Here is a 20283-nt window from a genome sequence, read left to right as displayed (position 1 = left end):
TTAAAATAAGTCGGTCGCGCCAATAAATTAGCTCATACATTTTTACTGCGAAATCAGTGGACGATATTGCACACTAGTGATTGAGAGAGTTTAACGTTTTGATTTTCCCCCAGTGTCTTCTGAAAGATGAATTTTAATTTAAACTATTGAAATGGACATGATGTCAGTAATGTCATTAATTGGATCATACTTAATTAACAAGTGCCAATTTAAAACATTCATGATCTACAATAGATCCAATACAATCCAACCTTTTGAGGTTATTTTGTAAACATGAACGTTATTCTTGATAATGATTATGAGAACATTATTGTTCATTGATTGAAATGGAAAAGATTATATTTTTCATACAAAGTTGTCACCTGATCAATTTATTGTACTTTAAGCTCACATTAATTTAGAATAATATATATTCAAAAAAATTGGAATTACCGCTAATCGATGTGGTGACCAATCAGAATTTGAATAAAAAGCCAACAGATATGACGCATTAATGACATCATTGGATTAGAAATGTTTTTAAAAGTGATAATGATGAATAATTATTTAGAATTAGAGCTCCAGAGAAAAATTGCTCCAAAAATTTTTTATGCATTTAGAGTTATTTTGGGGGTTAGGTAGGAATAGAGTTAATTAGATATTCTAAAATGAAAGAGACATTTTTTATAATTTTCGCGTTTTATACATTTAAATGCATAAAAAATTGTGGAGTAATTTCTGTCTGGAGCTCCAATTCCAAATAATTAGTTATTCTTCTTTGTATCATATCATAACTTGAGTCTTACTCATAGTAAAATTAAAATAAGAATTTGGAGGAATAAATTTTTTTATCACACGTGTGGGGAAACTACTACTATTCCGCACGGGTTGACGGGTGGAAACTCTCTGATTGTCTACTATAAAGATTGCTAGCTATAATATACTGATAATTATCACAAACTCACTCCAGATTTAGATAACAACCATCATCAACAAAATGTAGACACAAAAAGATATAACATCAAGTTTTTCTTTTATAAATTTCCTCCAAAAAAATAGTAAACCATGTTAGAGTGTGGTATTGAGCTGGAAATGAGAAAATTTTATCCTTTCATAACGTATTATTAATGGTAGGGGAAAAAAGGGGGAATAATTGATTGTTAAAAGAGTGATTTGTCAGTTTATGTTAATGAATAATTATGATAAAAGAACTTAACAGATTGAAATCAAAAGTAGTGGAATTGTTATAAATCGAAGAGAAACATTATATTTTGAAAAAATAAACATAATAAATATTCTAGAAATAATATATTATACAATACATTTATAATAGAATATTCTATTTACCTTGTTCTGTAAAGATTACTCCATTTGACTTCAAAAATCTAATCGGATTTGAATAACTCGCCATTGAAAACCAGAAGAGGAACTATTTGCTGAAGCGTATTTATTTCTCATGGATGCATCGGTTTCATGCGCAGAACAAAGATCGAATCGGTCGGTACAGCTGAGAGTGGAGGTATAATGGTTTAGAGAATCTCCAAATCATGTGTTACTTGAAAATAAATTTATTATGATTTACGATTAATCTTTATCTGATTAATTATTTAATTTAAATTAAATAGTTACGTACAAGAGTGCCTGTGTAATATAATAGCGATCATATGGTATTTTCGCTTGAACTGGTAGTTTAGAACACGCAGAAGTGAAGAAACCTCTAAAATTTCATCTCTGTGCAGAATTTATACAAATTTTATTAATTAAAATAATTATATTGAAAGTAGATTAAAATCTAAAATTACTTAATTTATACAAAAAAAGATTAATCTTGCTAGCAGAACAATTGAATATGTTTATTTGTTTAAAGTTTTCGAATAAAAAATTTGAACATAAAAGTTGTTCTTAAGTTATTATATGTATTAATTATAATTATTTCTTTAGGATTGATACTTGTTAAGTTTTATTCAACAGTTGTTTTTCAAAATCCTGTCATTGGCAAACATGTAGTCATCAAAAGTTAACAAAATTCATAAAAAATCCACATCATTTACTCACCCCCATTTTTTAAACCTTCATAAACTGATACTTAATATAAAATTGAAAGACTTTTTCTACTTTACTGGTTGTTTAGGAGGCAAATAATAATTGTGAATTTATGTTATTTTTATAAACAAAAATTTTAAATCTAGGTTATGAAATGGACCTAAAATTGGAGTAGAAACCGCAACTATGTTTGGAGTTAATAGGTTTCTTCCAATATCAGAGTTTAAATTATTAATCTCTTCTATCATAAATGTAAATAAAACCAATGCATTTTGATATAAAAATAATAAATAAATGCATCCAGAAAAAAAATTACAATCAGCTAAATCAACAAGTTTGCTAGTATCACACTTTCTCAAATCTGCAACATTCTCAAAAACTATAACAGTATCACAACCAGAAATAAGTCATCATGAATTATTTGCTATCATTGATTATAAATGAAAAGAAATTGATATATTTAATTATTAAAATTAAATAAATTTTGATCTAACTATATAGATTGAAAATATCATGGATCTTTATCGGATATCACAAGAAATTAGCTCATTGATGGAATGTCTACTCTTCTAAAAACGATTTTGCCTCAAAAAAAAATACAATTTATAAAAATACCTTGTTTTTATTCACGCATTAAATAGAAATAATTGTATTTTAACACCAACCCTATAATTATTCTATGTTTTATTTGTTAAAATTTGAAAAAGAGCAATTAAGATCAATTACTCTACTCAAGTTTAACATTTTTTTGCTTTATTAAGGTCGTAAAAATGAACATCTTGACATCAATTTTTTTTAATTTATACTTGGACAATGAATTAAAAAATTAAACAACTTTATTTTGAATATTTTGCAAATTATATCGTTACATATGGTATCTATTTTATTAGCTTTTGCGAAAATTGTAGGAATATTTGTTGAGTTACAGTCGATAATAAAGTTAAAGAAATACTTCTATGACTGCCCGCTCATGCGCAGACGTAATTTTTGTCTTTTTCATTCACAATGGCGGTGAGTGTACGTAAATTTTCTGAGAACTTTTATAAAATCGATTTATTATATATTAATCTGTGAACAAATGTTATCAAATATAATTAATTATGAAAAACAAAATTATAATCTTTAATATTTTAATAATAGTTATGGAATATTGTTGACAAAATACATTTTAAAAGTGCAATGACAGGTGTATAAGGTTATCTGCTCATGTTTTCGTCAACACGTATTCTGATCATGCTTTTTATTGCAATAGCTTAATAGATTTATTTTTTATCTACGATAAATAGTAGAACTTTAATATAAATAATTCAATACAACTTAATTTTTGTTCAGGATGCCGAGAAGTCATGGAAGAAACAAAGAAACACGAAAAAGGAGCCTAAAGATGCGTCAAAGAACGTAATGCGGGAGGTTAGAATCCGCAAATTATGTTTAAACATTTGTGTTGGAGAATCTGGTGACAGATTAACTCGTGCTGCTAAGGTGTTGGAGCAGTTAACTGGGCAACAACCAGTTTTTTCAAAAGCCAGATATACTGTTCGTTCCTTCGGCATCCGTAGAAATGAAAAGATTGCAGTACATTGCACCGTACGAGGTGCCAAAGCTGAAGAAATTCTTGAACGAGGCCTTAAGGTATGATTATTTATGAAGAAATTATTGTTGTTACTAAATACACACTCATGATCATAATTAATTTGAATATTTTTGTAGGTTCGAGAATATGAATTAAGGAAAGAAAATTTTTCTGGCACGGGAAACTTTGGCTTTGGAATTCAAGAACACATTGACTTGGGTATTAAGTACGACCCAAGTATTGGTATTTATGGTCTGGACTTCTACGTTGTTCTTGGACGACCTGGTAAGTTTAAATAATTAACGTTTTAATAACAAACTTATGCAGTTACAAAATATTTTTAGTCATTATTGCACATCTCTGGTATCGTAGATTTTTGTGGTTTAAACATTGTCTACATTTGTTATTTTATAACATGTGCTAAACTAAAAGCTGCATATTTGCAACACATGCTCACTAATTTTACTGAGGGTGTTATTTAATGTAGCGATAGTTATTTTAATTATTTCTTTCAATTATATAAAGATTTAAAATTGTAAGAACATGATCTATTTCTAACAATATATGTTTCGGTTTTTAAATTGAAATTATTTGATTTTACTTATTAAATATTAGAGTTACGATTAATTGGTAATTTTTTTATTTAACAGGCTTCAACGTAGCTCATAGGCGGCGAAAAACGGGGAAAGTTGGCTTCCCCCACAGATTGACAAAAGAAGACGCGATGAAATGGTTCCAACAGAAATATGATGGAATTATTCTTACAGGAAAGAAGTAATTTACATTTGTATATTACAAAATTTAATAAATAATAAAAATAAAAACCAAAAAATTTGCGAAGATGTTTTTTATTTTTTTATGTTGATAAAGAAACAAAATCACCCGTTGAGAATAATTCATGTACTGTTATGAGGGCTATTTTTTTATTAATAACATTATTAATATAAGTAAATAAAAGAGAAAATTATTAAATGAAATAGAATAGGAAGTAAAAAAGAAAACGAAAGGAATACTACCAAGGTAGAAAATAGGGCAGAAAGCACTAAGTTAAAAAACGAGAATGATATAAAGAAATACTTTAGGAAAGAGAGTGATCGAGAGTTATAATTACGAAATAAAACAATACAAATAAGAGAAAGAGAAAAAATACCCAGGTTTAGTCAATAAGGGTGATTCGGTCATACTGTTTAATAAAATAAAGTTTATGTTAGTTAATTAATTTTTATAAACGAATCAATTAAAAGTTTATGCCTCAGCAGGAGAGATGACGAACAATTTTTATGGACGCTACTAAATATGTTATACACGTTGTTTTATTTTGGTTCATAATTGTTTATTTATTATATGATATAAATAAATTGTTTTATTATTCAATTACTCTCTTCTCATCAAAGTAGAACTTCAATTCTTTTGTCGTTCTTTTTTTTATTGTAACATAATCAAGTAAATCCTAAGCAAACCCAAGAGCTAGTAAGTATAGGGCGAGGATTTTTATAGAAAAATCTTCTTTTTACAACACATGAAATGAAGGACAATGAATTAATTATTTCATACTTGATATTGAAGGCAAAATATTTTTTTTCATTATCAGTCTCAATCAACATCCTTTTATCCCCCAATAGGATATACTATCCAATAAAATCTACATAATCTTATGAAACTTTCATTGTAAATATATGTTTTATTATGTTTGACATAAATTAAATTTATTCATATGTATATATGTATATATTAGTGTTGCAATTGTGAGCAAACACAGCCGTGAAATTATTTTATAAATTAACAATTAGCAAATTTCTCAAATACTAGATTGCAATAGTCCATTATAAATATTGAAAATTTAAGGAATATATTGCAAATATCTATTCAAAAATGCTTAAACTCTCATTATTCTCAATATTAAACGTAAAGTATGTACAATTGTTGATCAAAATTAGCAAAAACAATTTGACTAATTAAAAACTATTTAATATAATTTATTGGATCTTTTGATAGATTTAAAAAAAATCTAATATATATTCAAAAGTCAATTCTAATTGTGTCGTTTAATTTTGTTTCAGTATTTTCTAATTAATTTTTTATTCTATAAGAGATAAAATATCTAAAGAGCTCTGTCAAATAATTTTGACCATAATTATAATTTTCCCCCTACATACTGTCCATTAAATATGCAGCTAATCAATAGCTGAGTTGACCTTACTAACTATTTACATACGGTGTTGATTCTCTTCAAATTAACTTAATAATTTCTACACAAAAAAAAAGGTACATTTTCATTTGTAACCAAAAAATGATTGAAAAAAAAATCTCTGAACTAACAAAATAAAAATATAGTATATAAAGTGGAAGGTGTTAGATAGAAATAAGTGTAATTTAGTGTATATTGTGCATATTAAACGTGCGATGTATTTGTGTAAATAGTGTAAAATTTGTCAGTTCATTGATAAATTAATTTTAGAAAAAATAATAATTATATCAAGAAGAGACTCAGCACCGATGATCCTCGTTGGTGTGTTAATAGCGTCAGTATGCTCATCTTTAATATTATCATCACAGTATCATTTTACTTTAAAATTACTTTCGACTTGACCCATAAATCCGGTCAATGTTGAGCTTTTCATTGTCTGTGAACCCAAGTATGCTTTCGATTGCATTTAAGTGGCCGTGATGATTTTCTTTATCAGTTAAGAAATAATATATAGCAGATTTGAGGAACTGTAAAGTTATTTCTGGATCAATTGCTGCATTGTTACGTGACTCCACTATTCTCCTATACATCGCCTAAAAAAGAATAATAAATTGTTATTTTTTATTCATAGTATAGATTATGATCAGAAATAATATTTCTAAAAAATAATTTCAAACTTTTCAACTACAAATTGAATAATTGTTTCAATGTAACAATCACTACACATTAACAATAGCAATAAAAAAAAACATATAAAGCTTAGGTACTAAAACATTGGGATATAAAAAAATAATAGAGGCTGTTTTCTTTGGCAAAAGAATTCAAATTTCATGCTTAAAACGTTAGATAAACACAGAAGAATATTTATTTCAATAAAAAGAAAGAATAAACGACAAAACAATCATGCGACGGTCTTAAAACATATAAAGTTCAAAATTTTTAAAATAATGTATTAAAACGACATATACGAGCTTTTAGAATAATCATATTAACGTAAAAATAATCTCTAAAATAATTCATAATACACAATTTTGATTGAAAAAAAAAATTTCAAAACTTTAAAATAAAATTAATGTTAATTTTTCTACTGTGTATATCAAGACGGAATATGCAACGTAACATCGAATAGAAGATAATGATGAAATGATGTCGAAATATATGGAAATAAGAATTCACGTAAGGCATTGGATTCGCGCATACACAATACAGACCTTCCGTGTAGCAAGAACCCAAAGAGAAACAGCCTCTTGAGCACTTAATAAACATTGGCTACGATCGGCTGAAATGTGAAGTTGTGGCAAGTAACTTGCACCCTGGAATGTAAGCCGCGACAAAAAGTGGTACATTGTTAGTAAAGAAACGCTTGTGTTAATTTTTGAGTTAGGTACACTCAGCGTTGAATTAATGACAAAGGAATTTTTAAATTAACCATCTAAAAGTACAATCAAGACTAGATCAACAACACTGGGGATCCTATTTTTAAATATATACACCGTTATTTACCATATCGTTGCAAGCTATACCGATTTTCGCTTATAATTACATTATTATTAATTTTGAATATAAAGCTTTATAGACCACCGAAATATTCTGAATAGCTTTGTATACCTTAACGTTCTCCAATTCAGCTTGTGTGACACTTAATTGTTGCAATAACTCGGTTACTGAGACTTTCGGTGTTATTTCCTGAGCTTGTTCTAAAATCTGCAAATAAAAGTAAATTTCAAAAAATTGTTAGTTAAAAATAAAGAGTAGAAATAATTCAAATAGCTTAAAGAAACTTTTAAAATTCGATTATACATACTGGATCACTTTTTTCAAGCCTCGCAGCTTCTTGACCCTTCGCATACATTTTCAGGTACATTTGCTTATTCCTCTCTTCCTGTTCGTCAAACAAAACCTTTTGTTCATCAAGTTGTACTTTCTTCCGTTCAAGCTCAGCCTCCAACTCTCTAACTTTTGCTTCTGCAGCATCCAAGGACGGACGTAATTCACAGAAACGAGTATTTAACTCGGAAAATTGGCTTAGTAGACTCTCCATCTAATTTAGAAATCAACATTATTATTTAACAGTCTACAGTAGTGCTTTTAAATTAAAATTACTCTCAAAATGATGAATTAACTAAGTGAACTATTTTTAATATTAAATTAATAATATAAACCTTGTCATTATGTTTTTGTTTCAACTCCTGTATTTCATCAATATGTCTTCGATGCATTTCTTCAATTTGACTTTCATAATGATCAATAATTTTTTGCCTAGCATCGTCCGATAAAACATTAACAAAAGTATTCTCATTTTCTTTCTTCGGAGTAATTGAACTATCAACAACCGTTACTTCAGTGGAATCTTTCAAAGTAATCGACTCATCTTCAAAGTGTCCAGAATCTGCTAATGATACAGGAAATTCACTAAATTCATTAGTGTTATTTGGACGTTTTTCAGGAGTTTTTGGGCTAGAAGCTTCATTTTCTTCTGGAAGATCTTTACAAGGTGATTCAGGTGAGAAAGGATTATTTTCTCGGACGGTTAAAGCATCACTACTGTCTGTTCTATCATCTGGACTATTTAGTGAAGCTTTATAAAGCCTCAATTCTACTACTTCCTTAGTCAGTCTCAATATCTCCTGGTCTTTTTCTTCAATTTTTTCCCTGGCTATATTCAAAAGTGATTGAAATTTCCTAATTTGCCGTGCAGCCCGTTGAGTCGGTGTCAGATAATGTTCACTATCTCCATTATAATTGGAGCAATGAACAACATATTTACGAGATCGACCTGACCACGTGGTACCGTTACGGGCAAAGTGTGCGTGATCGCATGCACTTGCTGTACTACAAGCGCTACCATAACTCTTGACGCTGTCAACATCACTATCATCTGCTAATCCAAATTCCCCTGTGCCGCTTCCAGTCGCCGCGTGTCCTAAACGCGGCCTTGCTGGTGTCAGTGAGAGGCTCTAAAAATAGAAAAGTATTCAATTACTTGATGCATTATTTAATACATTTGATAGCTTAATAATATATAAATGGTTGTATGTGACAGAGTGTATTTTATAAGCTTCTTCAACAATACAGTTCAGTTTTTATTTTTATTCATAAAAATTTCAATATGTATAAATATTAAACTTTTAAATTATGTGCAGTAAATTTAAAAGCGTGATTTAATAAATTTTTAATATTGTATATGATATTAATAGTTTTTTAAAAATAGAAAATTTTTTATGCTGCGTGATAACCATGAAAAATTTTATGACTGTTATAAAAAATTATGTTTCCGTAAGAAATGAGTAAATATTAATTAAAGTCAAACACTTTCTGGTCATGATATGATCAATGATAAGGGCAGAATGATTAATGAATGAATGTTTTTAAAATAAGATAATTGAAATTTTTATCATTTATTAATCTATAAGCTCTAAAATAATGAAAAGTATGTGTGCTACACAATATCAAATAGCTAGAATTGAAATAGCTTATACCAATTAATCGATAACACTTGATAAATTAATAGTACAAATATATTTGTGTTATAGTTTGATCAAATGTTAAATATTATCAAATAAATACAAAAATTCCAACACTCGTATGCTTCACTTTTTGTGATCTCCTGAAACATACCCTTACATAACTGGTGTTTATTTGAAATGAATTAACACAAATAATTATAACACTTTTTTCAAATTGTTTTTCTTTGTATTTATATATTTATCTTTTTAAATCAACTCACCGAGGGGCAGCTACGAGAATTTCTACTTTCCTCAACATTTAGTCGACAAGAATTTGACATCTGGATGTTTACCAAGCGTAAAACAATATTCCATTAAGTTTTTGACTATTGAACTTTAAATAGACATTACCGTAAATTATTTTATAGCAATAAAAATTAGTATTATAATTCAAAAATTCATTATTAAATATTTAATTTAAACCAGCCTGTCCGGCAAGAAAAAAGTTTTCGTAAACACTGAAAAGACTCGGAAGTCTATGAGTACGATAGATCTGAAAACCTGGACAAATCTGCGCCGACGCGTATGTTATCAAAGGTCAGGCCATAGCTATAACCTCTTCAGCAGGAAGTACCTTGGAAAATTGGAGCAAATTGTGAGAGTGCGCGGGAGTAATCTTATAACTTCTTGAGAAAGGTTCTATGGTTATTAAAAATCGATTACTATATTTCCAACCTTTTGAATAAATCTTGATTACTTCCTCATAAATTACCTGCTAATTTTATCAACGATAAATCATGATATTAACTGGAGAACGATTAATTTACGTAATTGCAACAGGTACGCAAGACTAGGTTTCACTATCGATCGTTTTCTTTAGTCTTTGTTTATTTATTTAAATAATTAGCATGAATATATTTAAGAATATTTTGAATGTTAGAAAACTTACAAGAGATCGATGTCGAGGTGAATCCACACCATTCTCCGTGATTGCAGGAAATATATCCGGTTGTTGGTGGATATAATTGTTTCTGTGATGATGTTGATACGAGGAATTTAACCCAAGAGAACTTGTGCGTAAATGATGAGACACGCGTTCCCCTCGTACGCGCATGCTTGAAGAACGTCGCAAAGCTGTTGGGGATGGTCGGGGAATACGTGAATCTCCAACCGGGGAAGTAGTAGAATTCAAGGAGCTGTTTATTGTTTCACTTGGAGAAAGTGGTGATCCTCCATCGATAAACGAATTGCCATTTGATCTTGGTGAAGATGGTTGGTTTGATGGTGATGTCATTGGTGCTCTGGTTCCTGGTGATAGACCTTCACTAGGACTTGAGTGTAATGATTGTAAACTAAAATTTCTTTCATTTCTTTTGGACACCATTCTTTTTGTCAAGTACACAATATGATTTCTGAAACAAATGTGTTTGTTTGATCATTAAGTTCAATTATTGAGGTCATAAAATAATTACTTGAAAGAAAGAGAAAGAGAGATGGAATCATTTTATCAAGTAAAATCAGGTGATTGTGTAATTCAATATCTGTTGACTAGATCAGTTGTTAGGTTGCTTTAACATTTTTCAATTAATATCAAGAACCAGACAGCAGTTGGATCTAATATACTACTACATTGAATAAACTTATATCCGCATATTTTTTTCTATACATTTTAAATGTCAAAAGTTTTTTCAGTTTATTAGCATGATAAATTAATGTATTAAATAAATTACACTATAATATTACTCATTATACAACAACTTCACAAGCTGAAAGTATTATTATTTATGAGAGTTAAATTGATAAATGTGTAAAAAAGATATTTTTTTATCCTTTCATAATGTCAAATTTATACAACAAATTCTTTGTTGATGAAACGTCAATTGTTATTGTTCGAATGACCTAGGTCATTACTTTCCTTCTCTTCTTTCAACATTTTTTCACGAGTCTTGCATCACGCGAATATAAGTGAAAGTACATTCCAAATGTACTATAAGTTAAAGTTTACTTATGATAATCAGTCATTTTTTTTCTATTAGTACATGAATTGGATAGTAAATTGTTATAGAAAATATTTATTGATATCGAAATTTTAAAGCAGAGATAATTCAAGAAATTTATTTGATACCATCAATGTTTGCTCTATATTTAGTTTATTGACCACATGAACTAATATTAAATTGTTCATAATCAATATTTCTATTTTAAATAGATGCTAAAACACTTTTAAAAAAATTAAAAACAATTTATACAATTTTGTATAGATACAAGATAAAAATATCTTGTAGATTAATAAATACTTCATTTTATACAATCTTTAATCATAAGTTTTTAACTTGATATGAAGTATAAATAGTCAAAAAAATAATTGTATATTATGATTGATAATATAAAATTTCGGAGCAATGAACAATGAACATTAAAGATCGATTATTATTTACTGTTTAATGTAAGTTTAGTCAATAATCAAAGGTTGAAAAAAATTGAAAATAATGTCTCGCCATTAGTATTGGAGAATTGTTTGACAATACTTTGAATAATTTATAGACTGTCATATGATCCTAATTTCGGAGTAAAATATTCATTTACACTTTACATATGTCTCTATTTTTTGTCTGTCATTCTGATTATAACATTCCATGTAGAACACTTAAGCACACTTACCACTTGACGTCACGTAATTCAACACAAATTAACCGGCTTGATATATTTTTCAATTTATACTTAATACCACTTCATCATCAGTGAAATAACATTACGAACATATTATTACTTACTTTTATTTGCTAACAAATGTTGAAGTTTTGATTGAAGGGTTGTTTATTGATTTGGCAAATACATATTACAGGTTAATTCCGAAGGTTTCATCAAAGTTAAGACTATTGGACTAGAACGGTAGTCTAAAGACTGTCCAAGACAAGACACACCGCACGAATCTTTTGCAAACACATGGATTTATGACAATTGTACGCCACGACACATGACTTTGTCTTCAAGTGACGAAAGCGAAATTAACAAGCGATAAGCTTGTGATGTCAAATTGAAGTACTTTTTTTTCTTAGATGGCGCGCAAATAACCTTCAATTATGCCGGATTTTCATGAAAACTACTTGTCATGATTGAATTTTTAATTATCACTACCACAACTACAACGAAGTTTTTCCTTATTTTTCTTATTGACATTGAATTCATGCGGAATTTTTTGCGATAAAATCTGATTTTTGCAAATCGATTCTAGCGCCACACATAGTCGAGCTGGTACTAAACACGGTGAGCGACATTTAATCCTCATATCTAAGCTTCTATGTTTGGTGATATTTTTATTGTTGTTTGTCAGTGATAATATAAATAAATAAATTTATTTAAATATATTGACTGCAACTCTATTTAGTCATAAGTAAAATAACTTTAATTTAAAATAATTGATTACTTAAATTGTCCTAGCTCCAGATTTCATTAAACACTAAGGACCAAGCCACAAAGCAAGTACGTTGATTTTTATTTTGAGTTTAAAGTGAATATGAATAATGGATGATTAACAATTTTCTTCTTATATTTTAGAAAAATGGGAGAACGAAAAGGAACGAATTTATATTACCCTCCCGATTACGATCCTCGTGTCGGAGGGCTCAACAAATTTATGGGCACTCATGCTCTACGTGAACGAGCTCGAAAATTACCCCAGGGTATTTTAATTATTAGATTTGAGATGCCATTCAATATATGGTGTAATGGATGCAACAATCATATTGGAATGGGCGTTCGTTATAATGCAGAAAAAAAGAAAATTGGAATGTATTACAGCACACCCTTATATCAATTTCGAATGAAATGTCACTTGTGTGATAATCACTTTGAGATCAAAACTGACCCAGCTGTAAATACACTTTGTTTTTATTCATCAATAATATTGATATATACACTTTATTCCTAAGTATAGTCTTGTCTAATCGTTTCTAAAAATTTCTCATTTTCTCTCTCATATAGAACTTAACATACATTATTGAAAGTGGTGCTCGTCGACAAGAAAATCGTTGGGATCCAACAGAAAATGAACAAGTGGTTCCTGAAGACAAAGAAGTATCTAAACGTTTGTATGATGATGCTATGTTCAAATTGGAACATTCAATCGGTGATAAGAAAAAAAGTAAATCTCAAGATCCATCTTTGAATAGATTAATTGAAAAAAACCATTCTCAATGGAGTGATGATTATTCTTTAAACAGTACACTGCGTGCATCATTTAGAGTAAGTTATTTATTACTTCAACTAATACTCATTTGAAAACTCGACTTATTTAATAATATTATTATAAATTTTTTAGACTAAAAAAAAGGAAGCTCAAGAACAAAGAAAGTCTCTATTAGCTAAGAATCTTTCCTCAAGTATTGAATTAGTAGATGAACACGATGACGATGTGAAATTAGCTCGAATAATTATGAAAAATAAAAGCAATGATTCTGCTAAAAAATCAGGAAAAGCAGCATCATTAAAAAGACTGATTAGAGTGAGTCAGGCACAGAAAATTAAGAAACCAACGACGAGCACATTTACGAAAGCGGTAGTTAAGACACCTAAAAATGCTACATCATCCACAGAAACATCGTCTGGTTCTAAGTCAAATTCTATAGCTTCTTTAGTTAATTATGATTCTTCAAGTTCGGATAGTAATACGTAACGAAAGCGAACAGAGAGTAAAATGGATATAATAAAATCTCTTCGATTTAATTTTTTAATAAATTTCAATTCTGTAAATATATTAATAAGAAAATAACATTGTTACTGTATTAATGAACGAAATTTATTTTGTTAAAAAATGACTGATAAATAAACCAAAATAAAAGTATCTTTTAATTGCTGTAAAAAATTAATTTGATTATTTAAAACTTATATTTTCAAACTAAAGTCTTTTTTTATTGATAATTAATAATATTAAAGTTATGATTGTTATCAATTTGTTAAATAATAAAACACTATATTTGTTAATAAAAAAATTGGAGTAAATATTTTATTTTAAATTTCAGTTATCACAATAATGTAACTTTATTTTTTATATGTTATAAATGTATTCTTTATAAATATCATAAATGTATCAAGTAAATACTAGAGATTATAAGAATCATTATCAAAAATAATTGTATAAAATATCATTTTGTATGAATTATGATCAAAAATTAATAGTTTAAATATAATCTATAATAATACATAATAATAAGTATTAATATGCAAATAAAAGTAACTATAATACGACAATGTGACCTTGAATATTACATGATTATTAACAAATACTCTTTGTATATACAATTACAAATACTTGCAACAATCATTATAAACTCTACATAAAATAAATAAATGTAATTGCTTTTTACTAACCAACCAATTATGCAGTATCTCTTAAGCAATCACGTTTCTAAAGCTCGGAAAAGTTGTACTTTTTACTAATTACTTGTAAAAGTGTTGGAAGTACATAGCATTCAACTGAGAAGTTGATAATCATTATTCCGGAGTATTTTGAACGTTACTTCCTTCATTCCGACGATGTAGCCGTTCGGGATGAGAACATGCTAATTGACTGAAATCACGCACTACATCGTTAAATGTTTCATCCCCAGCGATTCCTATCTCTGAGTCTTTCATTTCTTCATTTAAAAGTCCTAAGCGTAAAAGAGTTACTATATCAGCATTTGCTTCCTTTACGGCAATTGATAGCGGTTTAATTCCACTTTCATCTTCAATATGTTGATCTGCCCGATGCTTTAATAATAAGCAAACTTGTGCAGTATGTCCTAACTCAGTTGCTAAATAAAGAGGAGTTTTTCCTTCAGCATCTTGGCAATTTATTTTAGCACCGTTTAAAATGAGGTATTCACATGACATCACAGATCCCTAAAAATAAATATATAGAGAAATTAATTACAAGAAAATTCATTGTTCAATTAAAACGTTAATTAATAAATTAAATAAATTAATGTACACTTATAATAGCCTGGTGTAAAGCAGTTCTTCCACGGTCATTAACGTTGCACCACATTTTATCAGCACCCGCGGCTAAGGCAGTGCACATTACTGGAAGATTATGAGCGGCAGCAGCTTTATAGAGTAGCATATCAGCATGTAAATTTTCTATATCTTCTTCATCAGCAAATTCTTCTTCTTCACCTGCTGTAGAATCTTGATCAGAGCTAAGCTCTAGACTACTTTCGATAAATGGTTTTGGCAAATCGCATCCAAACATTAAAACGTCTGATTCAAGTGATTTATCGTCACTACTACTTTCTATTAGAATTTTTTTGTGTTCTAAAGTATCACAAATTTCATCGGAAGTATCAGATATAGATCTGGTTAAACATAATTTTTTGGCCTCTTCTGTGATTTCACTGTCGTCTTGATTTAATGGTTTATAACTAATTTCGTCTACTTCTTTAGTCTGTTTATTTTCATTTTGGCTTTGCATTGTTGTTAATATTTTACCATATAATGTTGAGTTATTTTTTAAATCTACATGTCCACTTTCTGAACTCATGGAGCTCTCTTCTGACTTACAGATTTCTTCGGCTGAATTTAAACTTTCATTTACATTGATTGAATTGGATATTTCTTTTGTCCAATTTCTATTTCTATTTGAAGCATCAAATTTGTCATGACTTCTTGGTCTACGTCGCAATTTTCTTACACTCCACTTGCGAAACCGCATAATTTCACGGCTAGATTGATGCCCAGGAAGTGTGAGATTCGATAAAGGTTTAACAAACTTCCTGTCAACATATTTTGCTTTGATCCACGATTCCCGAATATTGCTGGAACATTTTGGTGTTGCTTTTTGAATGTCTGGTGAAATAGTTATGGCTTCATAAACATTATTAACAACATTGTTACCTAACTCAGCCATAACTTTAAGTATTTCTGGTTCCCAATCATCTAAAGTTAACGAACGTACTTTACTATAATGGACTCCAAGACTTCTGTGAACACCAGAGCATTCAATACAGAGAGTTATTCCTAAATTAATACTAGCCCACTTGGGATTTGGACTCCCACAATCACAACAAATATCGTTGCCAGGAATTTTAAGTAATTGTTCCCAAACCCGAGTTTTTGACCTCTGGGAATGTCTAATAGGCCCTCTCGAATTCTTTTTTTGCAGTTCAAGAGTATTTGTTACACTAGAGTAAGCACCCATTCCTCTTTGAATAGCAGCACCAATTGCTTGCTGTGTTGCAGTAACCCAGGCCAGATACATTTCTTCGCTATCAGCTTGTAAAATATGACTTTTAGTGGGGCTTAAAACTTCAAAACAATTTCTCCTATCGCAATCTACTATCGATTTAACTGTACATAAACGTAAGTCTTCTTCCATTATTGTATAATCTTCATCGCCAGTTCTTTTCTTATAAACTAATTGATGATCTTTCAAACAAAACCACCGTCTGTTCCACGTTTTAAAAGCATTACTTGTTCTTTTAAAAAGATACCCTTCCATTCTCGAATTACCAGCTGATGTGGGAATTAAGTCTCGATTTGTTACGTAACTATGACGATTTTCCATTTCTTTTTCTAGCTTTACAGATTCTGCCCTCATTGTTATCAATTCTTCGCCAAGATCTTTGAGGAATGGATCTAAATCTTGAGCTAAATCGCTCCCTTGATGATAATAAGTAAAGCAGGCATGCATGTAACTCAATAATGATCCCAATATTTCATGACGTCTACGTGCTTGTAACATCGTTAAGGCATGCACGTAATCCAATGCCGTATGACGGAAACATGATCTTGTTGCTGACAAAATATTTGAAACTTCTTCATATTCAGCTGGACGTGATTTTGGAACTTGAGAATTTCGATTTAATGCGATATCCAAGTCTCCAGATATTTTTTCAAAGTAATGTCGAGATTCTTTCACCTTTTGAATATCTCTGAAGTAAAAATAAATCACAATTACATTAGATACTTATCAATGATACTATTCTGTAAACACCTGTGGATTATTTATCTTTTTATGTATAATGTCAATATTAATATTTATTTTTAATATGTACTGATTTGATGCTAATATTGACACTGACACAATTAACATGTGATAGGGTAATAAGTGGAAAGAATTAGTTTACAATAAATAATTCACAGATTCTTTGGTAAAATTCATATTTAGACTAAACAATTAAAGGAAGATATTTTTTATTTAAATAATTTATTATTACCTCCTAATGAAAGAATGTAAATCTTTAACAACAGTTCTTGATGCTTGATCTAGTAAAATGGAATGAAATTTATTCATTTCTTGCAATGCATGGATTAATTTATTTAAATAAGCCATCATTGTTTCGTCATCACCAAAGTAAGATGATAATTCCCAAAGACTGTTAGTAAATTGACTGAAAATACATAATTAACAAAATAAATCAGGTTGATTACAAAAAAAAATAAGTGAGCTACATATACACACATGCATCATTAATCACTTATGAATGTATAGATATTTTTATAAATCTAATGTGCCAGATAAAATGCTAGCGAGAAATTAACTGGAATACTCAAGAAAAAAGAGAATGATTCATTCTCTCACGCCACAGTAATTCACCGTAATATTTTTCTATTGTATTAATAAAAATACTCACGTTTGCTGGCCGACGTATACCTTCCCAGCATCAATCATGGAATGACAAGATTTTAGTACCTGAAATTGAGTTAAATTTGTGGTAATAATGTATAGTATAATTGTAAAAAAAATGAAATAATAGTAAGTGCTATTAATATTAATATTTTCATACCTTTTCCAACTTTTGCTCCAATTGATCAATGCTTCCTTCAACATTTTCAAGACAAGACCTATTAAAAAGTCATAATCTAGGTTAAAAGTATTGTTGAAAGTGTCTATTCAATATTTACAACTGCTAATTTTAGATTATTTTTAATAATAATGAAATTCAAAACATGTTCATAAATATAACTACTTAGTAAACAATGCATATCATGAACAAAGAGTTATGATAGTTGTCACGAGGGAGAACTATCAACGAAGACAACATGTTACGTAAAAAAATAGCAATACTTCTTCCATATTTAGTGAAATATTTTCCGTCATTGTTGACCTAAAAAACTGTTATTGTTATGGTAATATTTACAAAAATAAATAAATTCTTACCGAAATTTCGGCGTATCCCGTAGACACTCGTTAAAGTCAATAAGAGTCTTCATTTTTTAAATAATCGTTGACTGGTAAGAATAATTCTTCTCCCAAACATAAATATTTATGCTTAATTATTCATACAGTCTTAAAATAATATGAAAATATTCAAAAAACAATAAACTACAACAAATAATCCTGTCTTCCTGTCCAACTTAATTGTGGTTCTCCACAAGGCTTCGGATAACCTCGGAAAATATCGGGAATCTTCGTTTGATTATCAAAGGATTTGGAACGGAGTATCGTATGATGATGTATAGGGAATGTGTGCGGTGAATAATTTTAACCATTTTGACGTAATTCGTCACTCTTTCGGTTCGTTTCGGAGTACTTCGGGACTTGGATCATGAAGATCTATAGTCATGCTGGCAACGCTGGATACCATTTATGACGCGTTGTGTATATAGTATAGTCTCTTCTTTAGAATTTTTGATTATTTCAAATAATTGTAATTAAATAAACAACATGTTTGGTCAGTGCTCAATTTGTAGTGTAAAATTTGAATCTTTTGAAGGATTATGTTCGCCTTTTTGTGGACATATCTTTCATTATGCGTGTCTTTCACAGTGGCTTGAAAGACATTGTTTATGTCTTATTATGTCTAACCTCAAAAATGGTAACATTGAACAAAATATTATTCATTTTTTTGTATAAAGAAGGTGTTGTTGATTATTAAATGTTTATTTCAGATCAAAAACATGTCCATAGTGTCAAAGAGAAACATATTGCCGCCAAGTAGTTCGGCTTTCTTTTCACGATAGCAAATATACAGATTTAGATATGTTTTAAAACCAGATGGACGACTCTGATGAAAATAAAATTAGAACTTACCAAAAAGTGAGTATATTAGTCTGTAAAATAATTATTTATTCTATTAAAAAAGCATTAAAAAAAAACATATTAAAAAAAATACTAAATGTCTATTAAAATATTGTAGAAACATTCTCCCACGAAAGGATGGAGACTAAATCTTGATTCTACTTCAATTAAAAATAACGTCGCCCTCTGCGCAAACCACCGGTAATAATATTGTTTTAAATTAATTTTATTCCGTTTTTTGTTCTTTTTTGTTGAAAGCATAATCATGCTGATGTTATTTATTCAAACGATTGCAGGCAAGTAAATGGATGAATACTGAATCACTTCAACAATATCATGGGCAATAGCTGATGATCAGAAATCAACATGCTCATTATTACAATCATCAGTTAAAGAAAAATTATGACTATCAGAATCAACGGAATCAATAGCTAATAAAAAATCCAATGATTATGAAATATTTGGACATAAATTAACTAATTATAAAAATTCATCAACACGATCATTAACTGATTTAATTGTTGTCAATGAATCTCCAAAATTGTTAGATAAATCACGTTTCTTACATGCATCAAATCACAAACTGGAAAGTGATCCCTTTGGTGATTATGCTGAGACTGATCTTGATGAGCCAACTAATTATGGTTTCCGCTATGCTGAACACAATTTGGATCAGGATAAAATACCAAGACTGGAATATTTATTCAGATTTCACATTTAATATCCAAAGCATCTTTAATGCCATCACCTAAAACTGTGTTTAGTACTAAAGTGTCATTGGAGTCGAAAGAGTCATATATGACTGGATAATGACTCCATCAAAATCATTGTTAAAACATTACCATAATATTTATTAATTTAATTATACTTCATACAATAAAGTATGATTCTTTGTTACTAATTTATCATTAAATAACGTATCTTATTTAATTTTTTTTAAGAAAATAAAATTGTAAATCAACATTGATATTTTATTGAATTTTTTTTTTGCTTAAAAAAAGTAAGAAATAATTAGAACAAACAAAAAAATGATAAGTAATTCATACTTAAAGCT

At 29.0% G+C, this 20283-nt stretch overlaps 4 protein-coding genes and 1 long non-coding RNA gene across 8 annotated transcripts; 3 read left to right on the top strand and 2 right to left on the bottom strand.

Moving 5' to 3' along the window:
• The first annotated feature begins 2984 nt into the window (after nucleotides 1-2984).
• Nucleotides 2985-4435, top strand: RpL11 (ribosomal protein L11). 2 transcript variants are annotated; one of them, XM_035089864.1, is made up of 4 exons: nucleotides 2985-3033; nucleotides 3355-3654; nucleotides 3733-3880; nucleotides 4246-4435. In XM_035089864.1, the coding sequence occupies exons 1-4, from the start codon at nucleotides 3028-3030 to the stop codon at nucleotides 4371-4373; spliced, it is 582 nt and encodes a 193-aa protein (XP_034945755.1). In that variant the 5' UTR covers nucleotides 2985-3027; the 3' UTR covers nucleotides 4374-4435. The 2 variants fall into 2 exon arrangements, with proteins under 2 accessions (XP_034945755.1, XP_034945754.1); XM_035089863.1 differs by having other exon boundaries at nucleotides 2985-3039.
• A 476-nt stretch (nucleotides 4436-4911) lies between these two features.
• LOC118070923 (liprin-alpha-1) lies at nucleotides 4912-12237 on the bottom strand. 3 transcript variants are annotated; one of them, XM_035089799.1, is made up of 7 exons: nucleotides 12004-12237; nucleotides 10179-10641; nucleotides 7946-8740; nucleotides 7588-7824; nucleotides 7392-7487; nucleotides 6995-7096; nucleotides 4912-6376 (listed from the first exon to the last, which is right to left on the bottom strand). In XM_035089799.1, the coding sequence occupies exons 2-7, from the start codon at nucleotides 10611-10613 to the stop codon at nucleotides 6170-6172; spliced, it is 1872 nt and encodes a 623-aa protein (XP_034945690.1). In that variant the 5' UTR covers nucleotides 10614-10641; nucleotides 12004-12237; the 3' UTR covers nucleotides 4912-6169. The 3 variants fall into 3 exon arrangements, with proteins under 3 accessions (XP_034945690.1, XP_034945691.1, XP_034945692.1); XM_035089800.1 differs by lacking the exon at nucleotides 6995-7096 and having other exon boundaries at nucleotides 12004-12233; XM_035089801.1 differs by lacking the exons at nucleotides 10179-10641; nucleotides 12004-12237 and adding an exon at nucleotides 9511-9896.
• Nucleotides 12238-12314: 77 nt separating this feature from the next.
• On the top strand, nucleotides 12315-14080 carry LOC118070924 (coiled-coil domain-containing protein 130 homolog). The gene is made up of 5 exons (XM_035089803.1): nucleotides 12315-12496; nucleotides 12671-12712; nucleotides 12788-13103; nucleotides 13214-13474; nucleotides 13551-14080. Exons 3-5 carry the CDS (start codon nucleotides 12792-12794, stop codon nucleotides 13902-13904), a joined length of 927 nt encoding a protein of 308 aa, XP_034945694.1. The 5' UTR covers nucleotides 12315-12496; nucleotides 12671-12712; nucleotides 12788-12791; the 3' UTR covers nucleotides 13905-14080.
• A 336-nt stretch (nucleotides 14081-14416) lies between these two features.
• Nucleotides 14417-18606, bottom strand: CenB1A (Centaurin beta 1A). Its single transcript, XM_035089839.1, has 6 exons — nucleotides 18369-18606; nucleotides 17995-18052; nucleotides 17842-17900; nucleotides 17425-17598; nucleotides 15201-17139; nucleotides 14417-15112 (listed from the first exon to the last, which is right to left on the bottom strand). The coding sequence occupies exons 1-6, from the start codon at nucleotides 18419-18421 to the stop codon at nucleotides 14723-14725; spliced, it is 2673 nt and encodes an 890-aa protein (XP_034945730.1). The 5' UTR covers nucleotides 18422-18606; the 3' UTR covers nucleotides 14417-14722.
• Nucleotides 18607-18658: 52 nt separating this feature from the next.
• LOC118070944 (uncharacterized) lies at nucleotides 18659-20215 on the top strand. The gene is made up of 4 exons (XR_004690824.1): nucleotides 18659-19026; nucleotides 19100-19247; nucleotides 19348-19430; nucleotides 19526-20215. It is a non-coding gene; the product is annotated as an uncharacterized lncRNA (long non-coding RNA).
• The last annotated feature ends 68 nt before the right edge of the window (nucleotides 20216-20283 follow it).

The sequence above is a fragment of the Chelonus insularis genome, unplaced genomic scaffold (assembly GCF_013357705.1).
Source record: "Chelonus insularis isolate UGA/USDA-ARS -01 unplaced genomic scaffold, ASM1335770v1 contig_70_pilon, whole genome shotgun sequence".
Taxonomy (NCBI): Eukaryota; Metazoa; Arthropoda; class Insecta; order Hymenoptera; family Braconidae; genus Chelonus; species Chelonus insularis.
This window is presented reverse-complemented; position numbering and strand designations above follow the sequence as displayed.

Excerpts from the sequence above, each read along its gene's own strand:
- LOC118070923 (XM_035089799.1), bottom strand. The coding sequence starts at position 10,613 with ATGGTGTCCAAAAGAAATGAAAGAAATTTTAGTTTACAATCATTACAC. Across the intron at positions 8,741-10,178 it reads CACCTCGACATCGATCTCTT|AGCCTCTCACTGACACCAGC; the intron begins GTAAGTTTTCTA and ends TTCTATTTTTAG. Across the intron at positions 6,377-6,994 it reads GGGTTCTTGCTACACGGAAG|GCGATGTATAGGAGAATAGT; the intron begins GTCTGTATTGTG and ends ATTCTTTTTTAG.
- RpL11 (XM_035089863.1), top strand. Across the intron at positions 3,655-3,732 it reads TTCTTGAACGAGGCCTTAAG|GTTCGAGAATATGAATTAAG; the intron begins GTATGATTATTT and ends ATATTTTTGTAG. Across the intron at positions 3,881-4,245 it reads CGTTGTTCTTGGACGACCTG|GCTTCAACGTAGCTCATAGG; the intron begins GTAAGTTTAAAT and ends TTTATTTAACAG.
- LOC118070924 (XM_035089803.1), top strand. The coding sequence starts at position 12,792 with ATGGGAGAACGAAAAGGAACGAATTTATATTACCCTCCCGATTACGAT. Across the intron at positions 13,104-13,213 it reads AGATCAAAACTGACCCAGCT|AACTTAACATACATTATTGA; the intron begins GTAAATACACTT and ends TCTCTCATATAG. Across the intron at positions 13,475-13,550 it reads CACTGCGTGCATCATTTAGA|ACTAAAAAAAAGGAAGCTCA; the intron begins GTAAGTTATTTA and ends TAAATTTTTTAG.
- CenB1A (XM_035089839.1), bottom strand. The coding sequence starts at position 18,421 with ATGAAGACTCTTATTGACTTTAACGAGTGTCTACGGGATACGCCGAAA. Across the intron at positions 18,053-18,368 it reads CGGGATACGCCGAAATTTCG|GTCTTGTCTTGAAAATGTTG; the intron begins GTAAGAATTTAT and ends ACTTTTTAATAG. Across the intron at positions 17,901-17,994 it reads TGGAGCAAAAGTTGGAAAAG|GTACTAAAATCTTGTCATTC; the intron begins GTATGAAAATAT and ends ACTCAATTTCAG.